The sequence below is a fragment of the Chlorocebus sabaeus genome, chromosome 24 (genome assembly GCF_047675955.1).
Source record: "Chlorocebus sabaeus isolate Y175 chromosome 24, mChlSab1.0.hap1, whole genome shotgun sequence".
Lineage (NCBI taxonomy): Eukaryota > Metazoa > Chordata > Mammalia > Primates > Cercopithecidae > Chlorocebus > Chlorocebus sabaeus.
In genome coordinates this window covers 40,259,619-40,279,834 of record NC_132927.1, presented here as the reverse complement: position 1 = coordinate 40,279,834, position 20,216 = coordinate 40,259,619, and the positions used below count along the sequence as shown (strand labels likewise).

Below are 20,216 nucleotides of genomic sequence, written 5' to 3'. Positions count from 1 at the left end.
TAATAGGTTTCTCCAACTACTTGCCCACGCTTTTCCAGCCTTCCTGTACCTCAAAGCCAGATTAATCTCCTCAGGCACAACCCTGACATGTGACCATGTAACTGTCGCTCTTAAGACCCAATAGGTAGACACTGCCCAAAAGTAAAAACCCCAAACCATTGGGTTTCGATTCAACTCCACAAAGGATCTTAATCTCAGAAATACTTTGGAAGGGATTCCTACTTTGGTCTCAAATTACACTGAATTGCAAAGAAAATCCCATCTAACTTTAAAGCCCTGTGATACTTATCCAACATTACCCCTACTGCTTTCAAAATCATATCTATCCAATACTTCAAAACACTGTTCCCTGGGCATACCTTTCCCACCCAAAGGGCTGAGCACAGATGTTGTTTCTGACAAAGTATGCAGTTATTATTTTCTTAGGATCAAAGAAAAGGAAGCATCTATTACTTTGCCAAGGAAGAAATCCAAATGGAAAGATTTAAAGGAATTCTATAATGGGCATCTTGGTAAAGCAAATAATTTTTAAAGACAGCCATTTATGGCCAGGCACAGTGGCTCCCGCCACTGGGAGGCCAAGGTGGGAGGATAGCTCGAGGCCAGGAGGTCAAGACCAGCCTGGGCAAAATAGCAAGACCTCCCCCCATATATATTTTTTAATTTTAAAAATTAAAAATTAAATTAAATTTAAAAAGTTTTAAACAGCCACTTATTATCATTTTAATAGCCTGAATTTCCATATCTCAAAATCATTTAAAATATGGACTGCTGGCCAGGTGTGGTGGCTCACGCCTGTAATCCCAGCACTTTGGGAGGCCAAGGCAGGCGAATCATTTGAGGTCAGGAGTTCGAGACCAACCTGGCCAACATGGTCTCTACTAAAAATACAAAAAGTAGCCGTGTGTGGTGGCGGGCACCTGTAATCCCAGCCACTCAGGAGGCTGAGGCAGGAGAATCACTTGAATCCAGGAGGCAGAGGTTGCAGTGAACTGAGGTCACACCACTGCACTCCAGCCTGGGTGATAGAGCAAGTTTCTGTCTCAAAAAAAAAAAAAAAAAGAAAAAGAAAAAAGAAAAAAATATACATACATATATATATATATATATATATATGAATAAATAAAATGTGTACTGCCCAGAGTAATACATAATGCACTAAACTAAAATGAATTCCATTTTTATACAAACCCACTCAAATTCATAAATACCATTCCTTTCTCTTCCTAACCATTCAAACAGTCCAACACCATCCTTCTCACTACATGCAGAAAACATAAATATCTACCTATAAAGAGTATCCTCAGGGCCAGGTATGGTGGCTTACACCTGTAATCCCAGCACTTTGGGAGGCTGAGGTAGGAGGATCAGTTGAGTCCAGGAGTTCAAAACCAGCCTGGGTATCATAGCAAGACCCCCATCTCTACAAAAAATAAAATAGCCAGGCGCAGTGATGTGCACCTGTAGTACCAGCTACTTGGGAGGCCGAGGTGGGAAGATCACTTGAGCCCAGGAGTTTGAGAGTGCAGTGAGCCGTGTTCATGCCACTGCACTCCAGCCTGGGTGACACAGCAAGACCCTCGCTCAAAAAAAAGAGGGAGGGTACCCTCAAATTGGCTTTACAAAGATATTTTCTCAAAGATCACACAAAAAAATCAATGAAAAGAAAGATGAAGTCACCTGCTTATCTTCCTGCTCTATGAATTTCAGCAAAGCACAGCCTGATTTTCGGGGCTGATTCCTTTTAGGCCCTGTACATATGGGCTATCTGCTTTCATAACATATTAATGATGAATCACTACATTTCAATTCAGACATTTTAATCTTTTCTTGCATGTGTTATTCTGAGTCAGGGTGTTGCCACAATTGTCTCACCTTAGATTAAGTTTTTGCTAAAATAAAGCAGACTGTATAAGTTAATTAGGCCATTCTACTGTCTCTATCTGCCTCTAAGAAAAGGTTCTGAAACAAAAAATAATAATAAAAACTTTCTTATGAGCAGTGATCCTGAGCCTCTTATATTACATGAAATCTCTTTTCTCGTATTACTCCAGGGATCATTAAGCACATGTGAATTTTGTGAAATGCGAGTCTGCTTGCTGTGCGACAGCCTTTGGTTCAGTAGTACTTCATGCAGATAATATTGTCCATCAACTTTTTTTCTCAAATAGCTAATAATCCTGCTATGAAAGCAAAGGTGCCTTCAGAAACATATACAAGTGTCTGCTTTCTTTTCTTCCTTCCTCCCTCCTTTCCTTTTTTCCTTCAACAACTTAGGCTGAAAGAATCATTACAAATTCATTGATAACAATATGGAACTTAACTTTGGGAAATCTATTCATTTTGCCATAAAGCCTTCATCTTAAAGGCATGGGAACTTCTTGGCTGATATCTCTTGAGGGTACCTGGCTAATGTGAACAGACTGCCCAGCATCACCTTAACATTATAGTATTGGCTTTCCACCAGTCCCCCTAGACAGCAATGTGTCCAGCGCCACAATTCCTCTAAATACATCTTGAAAGGAAATCATTCAGACTGACCAGTGCATGTATATCACATTTACATTGTAAAACAGTCCATACTATTCTCCAATTGGAAAGCAGATTGTACAACTACTATAATTCAAAACATGCTATACGAAACCACTCATTTCTCAGTAATTTGCTAATTATTTTGAGCTACTTATGAGCCTGAGATCACTAATATTACTTAAAGATGTCCATCCATATTCTGGATGTGAAAAGTTGCTATGGGTTGAACAGGTTAAGGCTAAGATTTAATGAATTTTCCAGGGAAAGTTGTTAAGGAAACTCCCTCTTTCAAACTGTTCTTTGAAGTGTATCAAAGAGGGTATGGAACAATACAAAGAAAACTGTCCTAGTCAAAACCCAGCTCCACTGCTCACTAGCTGTGGGACTCTGGGCACGTAATTCATTCTTTCTGAGCCACAGCTTCTTTCTCAATTGTCAAAGATTTTTCTTAAATCTACTTCATAATGTGGTTGTGAGGATCAAATGAGATAATATATGCAAAAGTGCTACATAAGTTATAGCATGCTATATAAAAGTCAAAATGTCCACTCTGTTGTGGGGAAAATATTACTTGATATGTGTAATAATTATAATACTACAAGTGCTCAAAGAGATACTACGGGAGAACAGAGGAGGGAGCACATTATCTCAGCCTAAGAGAGAGCGGGGCTCACAGAGGAAACTGATTCTAATTGACCTGGGAATGGATAAGGGATGTATGAAGGATGGATGGGAGGATGATTTCTGCTGCTGGAGGAGGGGCCGGGGGAGCTACAAGGGAAACAATCTGAATGAAAGAACACAGGCTGGCGGACCAGGGAGAGTATGGCCCCTTAAGGAACCGTGGGCCTGGAGCACAGAGTGTTTAAGGGGCATGGTGGGAGTTAAGAGCAGAGAGAAAGGCAAGCACTGGACCAGCAAAAGCCTGAACCATGCCAAGAAGTCTGGACTTCATCCCACACATGATAGGGAGCCACTGAACAGAAATGTTAAAACAAAACAAACAAATGAAAAAGCAGAAAAAAAACCAGACGTCTGGTTTACAATTTTTTCCTATATATCATGAAGTTTCTACTCCAGCCATGGGCTCTTGGACAAGAAATAACTTTGAGACTAAGATTTTGGCCATAAATATAGAAAAAGAAAGTACGATGTACATATTGAGTCCCTAGTCTGTGTGAGGCACTGTGCTAAGCCCCTTTGTCTCCCTTACTGTTCATCTTCAAAATGCAGCTGCAGTGTGGGAACTCTCATTCACATTTTACAAATGAGGAAACTGAGACTCAAAAGATGAAGTCTCTCCTCCAAGTTCAAAGAACTAGTGATTGGCAGAGCCAACATTAGAAATTTGATTTACCTATTTTATTGCAGCCAAAACATCACATGCAACCAAAACATCATAGAAAAACAAGAATTTTTTTCCAGTTAAATGAAAGCTTGATTCCAACCACATCTGAATATTCAGACACTATTTTTTAAGTCCCTACAGAAAATTTTAAAAATTCTTACCTCAAGTATAACCTCTCAACAATTTAAATGTTTCTTACTCTATACAAATTATACAATTACTTTGAAAAGGCTAATACATATAGATACTGTCTATTCTAACAGCTATTGATTTCCATCTCAGCTCAACATACAGAAGCAAATCATTCAAAACAGATTTTTTTTTTTTTTGCCAAATCACTCAATATGGCATCAAAACAGATCTTTAAGTTAAAGGAAAATATCAGAAAAAAAGTAATTTTGATATCTTTACCATAAATGACTTAGAATCTATGACTTTAAGTAACATTCTAAAAATGCTGCATAATACTGCCCATAATCTTAAAATTACTTTAAAATACATAGTTGCATAAATATTTTCAAAGACCTGCTATAGCCTTATTTCTTTTATATTAGCTAACTTTACTCAACTCCAAAATTTGCTTCATCAACAAAGGTGGAAGGTCTAGTGGCTAGTGAATTTTCAAAGTACAACACAAACATTGCCAAACTCCACAAGAAGTACTTTTTTAAAAATGACAGCCCTTATATACACGCACACATGATTCATATAAGTGAAAGGTCACTCATTTATAATATTACCTCTCTTCCTATCAGGACAAAATAAGGATGTTCATTCATTCATTCATTCATTCGAGATGGAGTTTCGCTCTTGTTGCCCAGACTGGAGCGCAATGGTGCAATCTCAGCTCACTGCAACCTCCGCCTCCCAGGTTCAAGCAATTCTCCTGCTTCAGTCTCCCAAGTAGCTGGGATTATAGGCATGCATCATAACACCTGGCTAATTTTGTATTTTTAGTAGAGACAGAGTTTTCCCATGTTAGTCAGGCTGGTCTCGAACTCCTGACCTTGGGTGATCCACCTGCCTTGGCCTCCCAAAGTGCTGGGATTACAGGCATGAGCCACCGTGCCTGGCAAGGATGTGCATTTAAAAGAAGCTACACAAAAAGATACGAAGTAAGTACAAACAATGCCAAGCAAACTACAGTTTACTATTTAATTTCCACTGCAAATAAAACACATACACTCAGTAAGAAACTGGAGATAGTAAACTCCTTCCAGGTATTCCTTACTTTCCCAGAGAGCTAAGACAGAAATAAAGACATTTAAATATACTAAAAGGTTTCTACAGTTGGAAAAATACAGATATATTTATCTCCATAAGAGAGACAGAAATCAGTATGATTCGCAACTAGATAAAAATAAGGTTTCCACAGTTTCTGTAGGTGTTACCCCCACCCAATCTTAATTACCTTGCAATGAAATATGGAGATTGTCGATGGCCCAGGAAACCTGTTCATCTTCAGTGGGAAGCTCAGGACTAGATGCCATTCTTTGACTTAATGGAGATTATATCATGTCCATCTCAACTGAAGAAGTGAACTGAAAGTGAAATGGATAAATGTTCATTAATAACTTTGCAGCTCTGTTTCTAGTAAACATGCATTGCCAGAAAACAGCAGCAACCAAACACTGTCCTCCAAAACAAGTATGGCTTTCTAGTGTGTGTTTCCATGGTTCATGAAGAACAAAGTAACTACGCCTTCTTTTTGAATCATAATCAAGATTTTGCCCTATGACCTATTCATGCCGTTTGGAGCTGCTTTCAGAACTCCAGAAGAATTAGCATTGTGGATTCTATACCAGTGGAGAAAAGGAAAGCCAGGCAATTCGATGTAATAACTTGTCTAGACGAAGGAAAGTTGACACAAACTGATATCTTAGGCGTTAGTGTTACGTGATTGTTAGCCTTCAACTTCAAGGATTTTTTTTAAAACTTTTTTTTTTAACTTAGTTCCTTTTCTGCCCCAGTTATGTTGCCATTTAATGGAAACAATAAGAGCTGAGCCTGCATAGCTTGAAAAGTGAAACTAAAAATCTAATATATCAAAAAGAATATTTTAATGAGTTATCTAATATATTGAATTATTTTCCCAAGGGCTTATTTTTCCACCTACACATTTCTTCCCCTCGCCCCACCTTGATTCTTAAAGAACCCCTCCAGTGAGAGCAGTTTTTACTCCATACTTCTTTAAAAGCATTTCTTCATGTATTTATTTACCACTATTAGTTTCTGTAGGATGAGTGTAAAACACTGACTTCTCCCATATGGATGATTAAATAATAAAATAAACCTAACCAAGCATATAAAAATATAAAGTAGATTGGGGGTATACATAGGGATGGATAACTACAGCTTTGTGATCAAGCAAGCATTGCAAAATATTAATGTTAGAATCTATGCGTTTACCATATAGGTATTCACTTTTAAATTCCTTTAACTTTGCTGTATACTAGAAATTTTACATAATAAAATGCTGGGGTGGGAGGGAACTAAAAGATAAATATAAGGCCAACAGCTAGATACAATCAATCATATTAAATATTAAACAGAACACTTCAAAAACTACAAAGAAAAAAAATCATTAAACAGTCTCTCCTAGTTCAAAAATCTTTCAATCCTGCCTGCCCCCTCTGTTTATCATCCACATTCCTTTTTTATCTCTTGCATGGATCACTGTTGTTAAAGATTTCAGCTACCAAATCAACTTGACTAATTAATGATTAATTTCTTTATCCTCTGAATTAAGATGAATCACAACCAGCCTGAGGTAAAAGAGTTGCTATGTGGAATTGAGAGATTCTAACCAAAAGGAAAGGCTGTTTATTAGTTCACCATGAGCCTTGGCAGCCTGATGAGTGATAAAGATACAAACATCCTCAGCTTTGTGATGTACTGAGGACCTCCACCACCCCTTCCCATACTCTGGGGTTCCTGAACCCAAAGTGGAGACAAAGCACTTCTTCATTTTGGTACCCTAAGGATTGAATTCTAGAATGAATTTTCTAAGGGCACACACTATTCCATGTCATCGCTATTTAAAAAAAAAAAAAAAAAGGATAATAGCAATAGTAGAAACCATTTATACAGTACTTACTGTATACAGGCACTGTTTTAAGCACTTTGTATATACAACCTCATTTAATCTTTATAAAAATGGTAAGAGTTAGGAACTATAGTTATCTCCACATTTGAAAAGACAAAGCTTAGATGCACCACAATTGTCTAAGGACACACAGGTAATAAATGATGGAGTCAAGACTTGAATCCAGGTGGTTTGGGCTTCAGAGTTCATGCTCTAAACCAGCACACGATGGTGCCTCCTAAGGTGAGCGAGTGTGCCACGTCATTTATTTTTGTTTTCATTCATTTGCACAACAAATAATCATATAGGCTGGATGCTGCTCTCAAGAGATTCAATCCTCTGAGAATGATAAATGAACACAATATGAAGGAAAATCCTCTAATAAACAAGTACAGAAGGTACTCTGAGAGCAAAGGAGACGGCATGCCCCGTCACTTGAAGCTGGAGATGGATGCGACTGTCAGGAGTTGCAGTGGACTGAGTTCTCACATCCCCCAAAGTCCATATGTTGAAATCTAATCCCCAATATCATGGTATTAGAAGGTAGGGCCTTTTGGAGGTGATCCTCATTAATGGGATTAGTGCCCTTATACAAAGAGGCCCAGCCCGGGCACAGTGGCTCATGCCTGTAATCCCAGCACTTTGGGAGGCAGAGGTGGGCGGATCATGAGGTCAGGAGTTCGAGACCAGCCTGACCAACATGATGAAACTCCGTCTCTACTAAAAATAGAAAAATTAGCCAGGCGTGGTGACACGCACCTATAATCCCAGCTACTCAGGAGGCTGAGGCAGGAGAATCGCTTGAACCAGGAAGGCAGAGTTTGCAGTGAGCCGAGATCGCACCACTGCACTCCAGCCTGATTGACAGAGTAAGACTCTGTCTCAAACAATAAAATAAAATAAAATAAAATAAAATAAAATAAAATAAAATAAAATAAAATAAAATAAAAATAAATAAAAGAGGCCCAAGAGAGACCCCTTACCCCTTCTACCATGTGAGGACAGACTGAGAGGATAGCCATCTATGAGGAAACAGGTCCTCATCAGACATTGAATCTTCTGGACTTGATCTTGGATTAGATTTCTGTCATTTACAAACTACCCATTTTATGGTATTTTTTTGTAGCAACTCAAACAACCTAACAGTGTACTTTTTACAAAATAGCATTTCATACCAAATAGTCCTATTAGCATTAGCATTATTTGGACAGTACCTTGAATTTGGTAAGAATGTCTCTGAGAAGATCCAAATCAGTATAATCAGAAATGACAAAGATGATATTACAGCTGATCCCTCAGAAATACAAAAGATTCTCAGTGAATACTACAAACAACTCTATGCACACAACTTAGAAAATCTAGAGGAAATGGATAAATTCCTGGAAACACAATTTCCCAAGATTGAACCGGGAAGAGATTGAAATCTTGAGTAGACCAATATCAAACTCTGAAGTTGAATCAATAATAATTTTTTTAAAAACCTACCAACCAAAAAAAGCTCTGGACCAGATGGATTCACAGCTGAATTCTACCAGAAGTGTAAAGAAGAACTGGTACAAATCCTACTGAAACTATTCCAAAAAATCAAGGAGGAGGGACTCCTCCCTAACTCATGCTATGAAGCCAGCATCAGCCTAATACCAAAATTTGGCAAAGACACAACTAAAAAAGAAAACTTCAGGCCAATATCTCTGATGAACATAGATGCAAAAATTCTCAACAAAATACTAGCAAACTGAATCCAGCAGCACATAAAAAAGTTAATTCATCACGATCAAGTAGGCTTTATTCCTGGGATGCAAGGTTGGTTCTAACATATGCAAATCAATAAATGTGATTCACCACATAAACAGAATTAAAAGCAAAAACCCTATGTCATCTCAATAAACACAGAAAAGCTTTTTATATAATCCAACATTTCCCTTTATGATTAAAAAAAAATCCTCAACAGACTAGGCATTAAAGAAACATACCTCAAAATAATAAGAGCCATCTATGAAAAAACCCACAGCCAACATCATACTCAATGGGCAAAAGCTGGAACAATTCTCCTTGAGACTCAGAACAAGACAAGGATGTCCACTCTCACCACTCCTATTCAACATAGCACTGGAAGCCCTAGCCAGAGCAAACAGGCAAGAGAAAGAAATAAAAGGCATCCAAATAGGAAAAGAAGAAGTCAAACTATCTCTCTTTGCTGGTGATATGATTCTATACCTAGAAAGCCCTAAAGACTCTGTCAAAAGCCTACTAGAACTGATACGTGATTTTAGCAGGGCTTCAGGATATAAAATCAATGTACAAAAATGAGTAACATTTCTATACACCAGTTAACATCCAGGCTAAGAGTCAAGAACATAATCCCATTTACAATAGCCACAAAGAAAATGAAATATCTAGGAACACAGCTAACCAAGGAGGTGAAAGATCTCAAGGAGAGTTATAAAACAGTGCTGAAAGAAATCAGAAATGAAAGAAAGAAATCAGAAATCAGAAATAAAGGGAAAAAATTCCATGCCTATGGAGTAGAAGCATCAGTATCACTGAAATGAGCATACTATCAAAGCAATTTACAAATTCAATGCCATTCCTATCAAACTATGAACATTCTTCACAGAATTAGAAAAAACAACTCTAAAATTCATATAAAACCAAAAAAGAGCCCAAATAGTCAAAGCAATCCTAAGCAAAAAGAACAAAGCCAGAGACATCACACTACCCAATTTCAAAATATACTCTATGGCTACAGTAACCAAAACAGTATGGTACTGATACAAAAACAGACACAAAGACCAATGGAACAAAATAGAAAACTCAGAAATAAAGCTGCACATTTCCAACCATCTGATAGTAACAAGACTGACAAAAGTAAGCAACGGGGAAATGAGTCCCTATTCAATAAATGGTGCTGGGATAACTGTCTAGCCATATGCTGAAGAACAAAACTGAACCCTTCCTTATCTCTCACCATAAACAAAAATTAACTCAACATAGATTAAAGATTTAATGTAAGACCTCAAACTATAAAAATCCTGGAAGAAAATCTAGGAAATACCCTTCTCATCATAAGCATTGACAAAGAATTTTTGGCTAAGTCTCCAAAAGCAAAAGCAACAAAAAACAAAAATTGACAAATGAGACCTAATTAAAGAGTTTCTGCACAGCAAAATGAACTATCAACAAAGTAAACAACCTACAGAACGGAAGAAAACATTTGCAAACTATGCACTGACAAAAGCCTAATATTCAGAATCTACAAGGATCTTAAAGAAATCAACAAGCCAGTCAACCCCATTAAAAAATGGGCAAAAGACATGAATAGACACTTCTCAAAAGAAGACTTACAAGTGCCCAACTAACATGAGAAAATGCTTATCATCACTAATTATCAGAGAAATGCAAATCAAAAACCACCAAGATATACCATCTCACACCAGTCAGAATGGCTACTACTAAAAGTCAAAAAACAACAGATGCTGGTGAGGCTGCAGAGAAAAGAGAATGCTTATAAACTGTCAGTGGGAAAGTAAATTAGTTCAGCCACTGTGGAAAGCAGTTTGCAGATGTCTCAAAGAACATAAAACAGAGCTAACATTCAACCCAGCAATCCTATTACTGCATATATACCCAAAGGAAAACAGATCTTTCTACCAAAAAGACACGTGCACTCGTAAGTTTATTGCCACGTTACTCACAATAACAAAGACATGGAATCAGCCTAGGTTCCCATCAACAGTGGATTCAATAAAGAAAATGTAGTGTATATACACCAATGGAATACTAAAAGTCATTAAAAAGATTAAAATCATAGCCTTTGCAGCAACATGGATGGAGCTGGAGGCCATAATCCAAAGCGAATAAACACAGGAACAGAAAGCCAAATAATATATGTTTTCACTTAAAAGTGGGAGCTACAGAACACATAGACATAAACATGGGAACAAAAGACACTACAGACTTCTAGAGGGGTGAAGGGAAGGAAGGGGCATGGGTTGAAAAACTGCCTAGTGGGTCCTATGCTCACCACCTGGTTACAATACACCCATGTTACAAACCTGCACATGTGCCCTCTGTATCTAAAACAAAAGTTGAAATTTTAAAAAATATATAGAAAGTCTCGAAATTAAAAAAAAAAAAAGAATGGCCATTTAATTGAATATTCATCAAATATAAGGTATCAGATATAGGAGAAAGAAACATTTGTTGTATTTATATTAAAAATAAAAATAGAACAATAAAGACAATTTGGTAACCGGAGAATCAAGAGGTATTCCTGTCCTCAACTGGCATGTGGAATTCAGTGTATTGTATATTAAAGATGTAGGAAAAGACCAGGCACATGCCTATAGTCCTAGCTACCCAGGAGTCTGAGGTGGGAGGATTGTTCAAACCCAGAAGTTCAAGGCAACCCTGGGCAACACAGAGACACTACCTCTAAAAAGTAAATAAATATAAATAAATAAATAATAAAGGTGTCAGAAAAAAATCAGATAACATAGTACCCCCCAAAAACCAGTCTAGACCTTAAAATAGCTGGATGTCTAAGAAGTTTCTGTTTTTAATCATGAAAATTTATCAGCAAACAAGGCAAAAGATATATTCATAATTTTTTTTACCCCCTGGACAATTTCTTAGAGCTTCTAGAAATGTCTATCAAAAGCAAAACCAAACTTTGAAGACTGAATCAATGGAAGTGTTAGATTATTGACCCAAATGCTGTCGTAGTACAATTATTTGTCAAAACTTGCTACAGAGGCCATGAGGATATAACTGAAGAGACTTACTGATGACATTTCCAACACAATTGTTTTTGGCGAGAAACTGCTGACATTTCTAGGGAGGAATTTACCTATCAAATAGGACTCACGAGAAACTGGAACAGAGTAGAATAGAAAAGCTTCAAGGGACTTCTCGGGATTTGAATTCAGAAGCTAGAAAGGCTTTGAAAAAGGACGGCAGAAGAAAGAGTGAAAGGCCAGGTGCAGTGGCTCCTATCTGTAATCCCAGCACTTAGGAAGCCAGAGGCAGGAGGACTGCTTGAGACCAGGACTTCGAAACCAGCCTTGGTCTCAACAAAAAAATCAAAAAAATTAGCTGGGCATGGTGGCACACACCTGTAGTCATAGCTACTCCAGAGGCTGGGGTTCCCACTTCACTCGAGGCCAGATCAAGGCTGCAGTGAGTTGTGTTCATGCTGCTGCACTCCAGCCTGGGTGACAGAGCAAGACCTTGGCTCCAAAATAAAAAAAAAAAAATAAGAAAATTTAAAAAAACCAAGGAAAGAAAGAGGAGCGAGGGTTAGGCTAAAGGGCTAGATGGAGTCTCCCGGGTCTCTAGCAACTGAAATCTATCACTGTGTTTTGACTCCCTTGAAGAGAACACAGTGGCTGTGCCCAGGTAAATTACAGCCCAGAAGAGCTTTCCTGGGTACTCCTTCTGGCCTTACTTTTTCTTTTCAAATAAAAGTTACTACAATTATGTAACTAAGCCAGGGTTTAATATTAAAATAAATAAAACTATTCTTTTCTTTTTTTTTTTTTTTTTTTTTTTTTTTTTTTTTTTTTTTTTTTTTTTTTGAGATGGAGTCTTGTTCTGTCACCCAGGCTGAAGTGCAGTGGTGCAAACTCAGTTCACTGCAACCTCTGCCTCCCGGGTTCCAGCGATTCTCATGCCTCAGCCTCCCTAGTAGCTGGGATTACAGGCACGCACCACCACACATGGCTAATTTTTGTATTTTTAGTAGAGATGGAGTTTTGCCATGTTGGACAGGCTGGTCTTGAACTCCTGACCTCAGATAATCACACTGCCTCAGCCACTCAAAGTGCTAGGATTACAGGCATGAGCTACCATGCCTGACCTTAAATGAAACTACTCTTAAAAGTTAATAAAATCTTCAGAAACATAACCAAAGGTTGGGTGAAGAATGTAGTGGCATTAAAGCTTCTAAAATGAAGTGGAATAATGTGGAATTGTTTTAAAATACATGTAAATTAATATACACGCTTTTACCAATGGCATAAGCTATTTGGGGGTTTTGGTTTTATTGTTACTGAAGACAAGTTTTCATTCTGTCACCCAGGCTGGAGTACAGTGGTGCTATCATGGCTCACTGAAACCTCAACTTTCCCGGGCTTAAGCCGTCCTCCCACCTCATCCTCCCAAGTAGCTAGAACTACAGGCACACGCTACCATAATTGGCTAATTTTTAAATTTTCTGTAGCGGCAGGGTCTCACTACATTCCCCGTGCTGTTCTCAAACTCCTGACCTGAAGCCATCCTCCTGCCTCAGCCTCCCAAAGTGCTGGGATTACAGGTGTCAGCAATTGCAGCTGGCTGATATAAACTATTTTGAAATGACTGTGGTTTGCTTATGCAATAATCCTGTGGTGTCGACTAAAACCTCAAAACACTAGTGAGTTTCCCTTTTTTAAAGAAATCTTGGCATTTACTCTGGTTTTTTTGAACTAAAAGATGAAATTTTAATAGAGAGCATCTCAAATGAAAGGGATTATGGGTGATGTTTATTTTCTTTTTATCTGCATTTTAAAATTTTTAAATGACGGATGCTTATTTCTACTGAAATAAGAATAACAATTTGGCTTTTATTTTAATGAAATGACAGCAAAATGAGAATAAGGTATTACTAGTTCAGGTTCAGTTCTTCATTCCATATGCAATAGAACCTGTACATCTATGTCTTCACACGGAGAAAAATACTCTCTTGACAAAAATGAAATATTTTTAAAATTCTCTGTGTCAGAAATTTCTAAAAAATACTCCCAAAGTCTTTTTGGTAGCTCAATGGCTTTCCATTTTCTCATTAGTAGACAGTTTGTTAACAAGCCCTGCCAGTCTAACTGAAAGTCTAACTGAAAAACCACTTTGCCAATGGTGAGGAAGAAGCATCTGTCCTGTCTTTAAAGGTTGACCAGAAGGTGTATCATAGCAGATGTAGCATTCACGTATTTCTTTAACAGAGTGATTTTTAAAGCCAGCATTTTCCCTGGGGTGTCTCTCCTGTTCTTTTTCCGTTATTCAGCTGTACTATGTTATTTATAGTTCACCTAGGAATTTAGAAGGATCTTCTCCTTTATCAGTTTAGAAGGATTAGAAGAATTTAGAAGGATCTTCTCCTTTATCAGTTAAATTATCAGTGCAACTGCACTCCAGCCCGGGTAACATAGCAAGACCCTGTCTCAAAAAAACTAACAGGCCCAGTTAAATTGTAGAGCTATTCCTAGCAATTGACAGTCCGCTTACAAGCTCACAGCAGAAAGTTGGTGAAACACTGCAATAAATTTGTTCATCTTTTTCCCATTAACTTTTCCCCCTTATTATTTATCCTGTGGTCATCATTTGACTAGAAATAAATTGACCTGGTGCATATTCCCAGGTCAGGTGATTTGTAAAGTCCACTCTATTCCCTCCTCCCGGGCACTTTATTCTTCTAATGACACCACACAAATGCCAGAACAATCAATCCTATGACATGGTTTGGCTGTGTCCTCACCCAAATCTCATCTTAAATTGTAACTCCCACAATTCCCACGTGTCATGGGAGGAACCTGGTGGGAGGTGATTGAATTATGGGGGCAGGTCTTTCCTGCGCTGTTCTCGTGATAGTGAATGAGTCTCATGAGATCTGATGGTTACTATTAGGGGGAGTTTTCCTGCACAAGCTCTCTTTTTGCCTGCCACCATCCATGTAAGTCGTGACTTGCTCTTTCTTGCCTTCCATCGTGATGGTGAGGACTCCCCAGCCCTGTGGAAGTGTGTAAGTCCATTAAACCTCTTTTTCTTCCCAGTCTCAAGTATGTCTTTATCAGCAGCGTGAAAACGAACTAACACACCTATCTATGCACTACACTTTTGGAAAACAAAAATGTAGCAATTCTCAAATCATGATGCCACTGGGCTTGCAATCGCACAACAAAGCAGTGTCACCAACCAACACCAACTGTGGCAAGAAACCACCCACTTAACCCATGATCAGAACATCCTGAGGAAATGTAGCCACTTCCCTAAAAAAGCCTTCCGCTGGCCTCGACCCAGTCCCCAACGCTCTGAACTTCAGTATCCAGTGCTGTGGAATGGGAATAATACTTCTCTTATAAGGTGGTTGTTGGAATTCAAGGAAAACACTCATGAAACTAAAAATGACAACAATTAACATTTATTAAATACTTACTATAAGAAATGTACTACACAGTATATAAACTGTATTTATTATAACCTGTGAAATACATTTATAGGGATTATCCTGTTTCTTAATCAGCAGTAAAAATTAAAAGCTAGTCACAATACTAAAACAAAGAGTGAAAAAACTTAGTAAGGCACAGTGGCTCACGCCTGTAATCCCAGCACTTTGGGAGGTCAAGACAGGAGGCTCACTTGAGACCAGGTGTTCTAGACCAGCCTAGGCAACATGGTAAAACCCCAGCTTTACAAAAAATACAAAAATTAGCTAGGCATGGTGATGTGCGCCTGTAGTCCCAGCTACATGGGAGGCTAAGGCCGGAGGATCACCTGAGCCCAGGAGGTCAAGGCTGCAATAAGCCATGATTACGCAACTGCACTCCAGCCCGGGTAACATAGCAAGACCCTGTCTCAAAAAAACTAACAGGCCCAGGGACAGAGGCTCATGCCTGTAATCCCAGCATTTTGGGAGGCCAAGGTGGGTGGATCACCTGAGGTCAGGAGTTCAAGACTAGCCTGACCAAGGAGGTGAAACCCTGTCTCTACTAAAAATACAAAAATTAGCTGGGTGTGGTGGCAGGCACCTATAGTCCCACCTACTCGGGAGGTTGAGACAGAAGAATTGCTTGAACCCAGGAGGCAGAGGTTGTAGTCAGCCAAGATCATGACACTGCATTCCACTTTACACACACGGAGCAAGACTCCATCTCAAAAAAGGCTTAAGGATGAAAACTTCCAAAGCTAAAAAACCTGACATTTACAAATGTGAAATCAACACAGATTCAGAAAATTCTCCACAAATGCTGTCTGATTCCACTTACATAAGGTACCTACAGTCGTCAAAATTTAGTGACAGAGAGTAGAATGGTGCTGCCAGGGGAATGGAGAGTTAACTATTTTAATTAACTTTTAATTGTTTAATGAATAAACAGTTTCAGTTTCACAAAATGAAGAGTTCTGGAGATGGATGGCAGTGATGGTTACACAACAATGTGAATCCACCAGCAGGAATTAATACCACTTAAAAATGATTAGGATGATAAACTTTATGTTATGTGTATTTTGAACAAAGTATTAAAAGAAAACTTTTCAACCTATAATTTATATCCAGCTAAAGTATGAATCAAGTATTAGGGTAGAAAAAAGTAATTTCCTGACACACAAAGCTCCAAAAAAATGTATGTCCTAAGCACTTGTTCTTGGAAAGCTACTAGTGGGGGCCAGGTGCAGTGATTCATGCCTGTAATCTCAGCACCCTGGGAGGCCAAGGTGGGCAAATCGCTTGAGGCCAGGAGTTCGAGACCAGCCTGGGCAACCAGCAAAACCCCATCTCTACAAAAAATACAAAAATTAACCAGCTGTGGGTGGCATGCGCCTGTAATCCCAGCCACTCAGGTGGCTGAGGCAGGTGGATTGCTTGAGCCAGGGAGGTAGAGATTGCAGTGGGCCGAGATGGCAACACAGCACTGCAGCCTGGGCAACAGCAAAACTCTGTCTCAAAAAGAAAATAAAGCTATACCAACAAAATAAGGTAAAGCAAGATGAACGGAAGTATGCCAACAAATTAGAACACTAAACTAAAAGTGAGAAAAACAGGGACTGGGCATTGAATACAGGAGAAATAAAGAGACATTCCCAGGATGATAGTGATGCAGCAGATTGAGGCAGGAAAAGAAAGGGCTCTGAGAGGGAGGTTTGGGGTGCACGCTGTGGGGAAGATTACATGGGAAGGAAGGATGTGACTACAGGCAGGAGTGAACCCACGAAATGAGAGAGTGTACAGACTGCTGTCTCAGTGAGGCTGAAGAACAATTACGGTTTGCATACCTTAGGAAATACACTAGAGAGTTGGCGGCTGTGGTCAGAGAGATTTGAAGGAGTGGCTTTGAAGATAAAGCAGCTCATGATAAGACAAAGTTCCAATTTGGGATCTCAGAAACTTTTTCCAAAAATGTATTCCTCCATGTATTCCATGAAGAATTTGTGGTTTGCAAAACATGCTCACTGTTCCTCTGGGTAGGAATGCTGAGAAATTTTGAAGCAGAGAAGAATGAAGAGAGCTCTCATCATCTGACTTCGTTTTTCTCAGGAAAATAAGAGCTGAGTTTCACCCCTTGGGAGCAGGAACAGGGGGAGCATGGGTGGTGTGGGGTCCTTGAGGAATAAACGGTGGCCACAGCTGAGAACACAAACCAGCCAACCACAGAAGCATACAAGAACTGTGAGGGCAGCTGAAGGGCCACTGAGGCCAGAGTGGCACTGGCTGCAAATGAACCCAAATGGCATGCTGGGTCCAAGGTGGGCCCAGGAGGGCTCAGCAAAGACATTCTCACATCTGCCTGATGCTCATTTCTGCCAACTAAAAAATCCTGTAAAAGTGCACGTGGCCGGGCGCGGTGGCTCAAGTCTGTAATCCCAGCACTTTGGGAAGCCGAGACGGGCAGATCACGAGGTCAGGAGATGGAGACGATCCTGGCTAACACAGTGAAACCCCGTCTCTACTAAAAAAATACAAAAAACTAGCCGGGCGAGGTGGCGGGCGCCTGTAGTCCCGGCTACTCAGGAGGCTGAGGCAGGAGAATGGCGTAAACCCGGGAGGCGGAGCTTGCAGTGAGCTGAGATCCGGCCACTGCACTCCAGCCTGGGCAACAACGCGAGACTCTCCGTCTCAAAAAAAAAAAAAAAAAAAAGTGCACGTATACATAAGGAGACACATTCAGGAATAATCAGGGTAGAAGTGTTTGTAAGGAAAAAAGTGGAAATAATCTAATACTATCAGCAGAGAAACAGATAAACTGTCGCTGACTCATGTAGAAGTGAAGACTATTCACAGCTAAAACGAATGAACGGCCAATATCAGCATGGATAGATACAGAACTACAAAGGTGGAGAAACAAGCCAGCACAAAGGACAGATATACTATAAAGTCACATGTCCTTTATGTAAATTTATTTATATATTTATTTATTTGTTTATTTAGAGATAGGGTCTCACTCTGTTACCCAGGCTGGAGTACAGTGGCACGAGCTCAGCTCACTGCAATCTCCACCTCCCGGGTTCAAGCAATTCTCCTGCCTCAGCCTTCCAAGTAGCTGAAATTACAGGTGTGTGCCACCAATCCTGGCTAAGTTTTGTATTTTTTGGTAGAGACGAGGTTTCACCATGTTGGCCAGGCTGGTCTCAAACTCCTGACCACAGGTGATCCGCCTGCCTTGGCCTCCCAAAGTGCTGGAATTACAGATATGAGCCACCGCGCCAGGCCATTTATGGACATTTTAAACACACACATGCACACATATACAGTAAAAGAACAAAAACATGCTAAGGCAGGATACCCACTACTTCACAGAGTGGAGGGCAAAGGACTGGGAGGACGGACTTCAGCAATATCGTTTACTTAGTTAAACATCTAAGTAGGGAATCCATTATCAGTGTTTAAAATAGTCATTATTAACTCTTTAAATTTCAACAGAATTCTATGTAAGTTAGAAAAGTGGGAGGAAATGGCTGAAAAAGCACTAGACTTAGAGTCAGGAGAACTCAGCTGTAGTCCCAGTTTCTCCACTGACCACTCGGCCTTGGGCAATCATCAGCCTCTCCAAGGTCCTGTTTCTTCATCTGTTAAATGAGGGTAATGATTTTGTCTGGGCCAACATTCAGACTTTCAGATTCCTGCCAAAGAATCTAACCCGAAGTTCTCCACCGCACATTTACAAACACTGGATTACAAGAAACAATACTCATGGAGGAATGCCTGAAACAGAGTCCACCCATTCCTGGATGTGGTCTTTGGATCCTGTCCAGCCGCCAGGGAGCCGTGAACCTGAACTGCATTGTTCTGCCCCTTCAGAGAACTGCTTTTATTAAAATGTATTTCAGTGTGATCCCGCAAGCCTTATTATGCAGGATATGATAGGAAACAGTCAAGAGAAACCTACCATTGTACTCTTTCTACAGGAGTTCAGGAGTACACAGCCCATAAACCAGTGTTCCTTTAATGAGAACATGCTGTGGAAAATTCTCTCAGGTCTCAGTACCAAAAAAACCTGGGCATCTGTTCTTTTAATTTATGAACGTTATTTTTATAAACAAGGTTTCTCTCCCTTTTTTGGCTGCTACGGCCCATCTCTAGCAGCTACAAATGACTTTATAGAAAATAAGTTGCTTTACCACTGTCTACATCCATCTATCCCTATTTTTCCGTCATTCTAATGTCCTCATCCATTTTTTATTCTAGTGAATTTTATGTTTCTCTATAAAATGCTTCAAACTGGCCGGGCGCGGTGGCTCAAGCCTGTAATCCCAGCACTTTGGGAGGCCGAGATGGGCGGATCACGAGGTCAGGAGATCGAGACCATCCTGGCTAACACGGTGAAACCCTGTCTCTACTAAAAACACAAAAAAACTAGCCGGGCGAAGTGGTGGGCGCCTGTAGTCCCAGCTACTCGGGAGGCTGAGGCAGGAGAATGGCGTGAACCTGGGAGGCGGAGCTTGCAGTGAGCTGAGATCCGGCCACTGCACTCCAGCCCGGGCGACAGAGCAAGACTCCGTCTCAAAAAAAAAAAATAAAAATTAAAAAAAAAAAAAAAAAAAAAAAATGCTTCAAACTTTTCCCTGGAATAAGAGAGGATACAAACAAATTAAGTCACAGACATTCGGTATATCATGTAGTATGTAGCATGTTGAAATTACAAAATGAGATTACAAAATTGTAATGAAATTTTCTAATGAAATTAGAAAAATGTAAATTTTTTCTGGGTTTTTTTTTTTTTTTTTTTTTTTGGAGACAGGGTCTCACTCTGTCACCCAGGCTGGAGTATAGTGGCACAATCTCAACTGTCACCTTTGCCTCCAGGGCTCAAGCCATCCTCCCACCTCGGCCTCTTGAGTAGCTGGGACAACAGGCACACACCACCTGCCTAGCTAATTTCTGACTTTTTTTTTTTTTTTTAAATTAGAGACGGGATCTTGCCATGTTGCCCAGGTTGGTCTCAAACTCCTAGGCTCAAGTGACCCATGCACCTCAGCCTCCAAAGTGCTAGGATTACAGGTGCG

At 39.6% G+C, this 20,216-nt stretch overlaps 1 protein-coding gene across 16 annotated transcripts in view; it reads right to left on the bottom strand.

Annotated features, from left to right (window-relative positions):
• The window catches only part of SYNE2 (spectrin repeat containing nuclear envelope protein 2), a 374,252-nt gene that overhangs the window by 310,375 nt on the left and 43,661 nt on the right, over window positions 1–20,216 (bottom strand). For 15 of the 16 annotated variants that reach the window (XM_037984103.2, XM_037984105.2, XM_037984100.2 and 12 more), the window contains one exon: window positions 5,292–5,421. In XM_037984103.2, the coding sequence (XP_037840031.2) occupies window positions 5,292–5,370 (79 nt within the window). In that variant the 5' untranslated portion in view covers window positions 5,371–5,421. Of the gene's footprint in view, window positions 1–5,291; window positions 5,422–12,079; window positions 12,102–20,216 lie in introns of those variants that run through there. The other variant, XM_037984106.2, reaches the window with a different exon arrangement.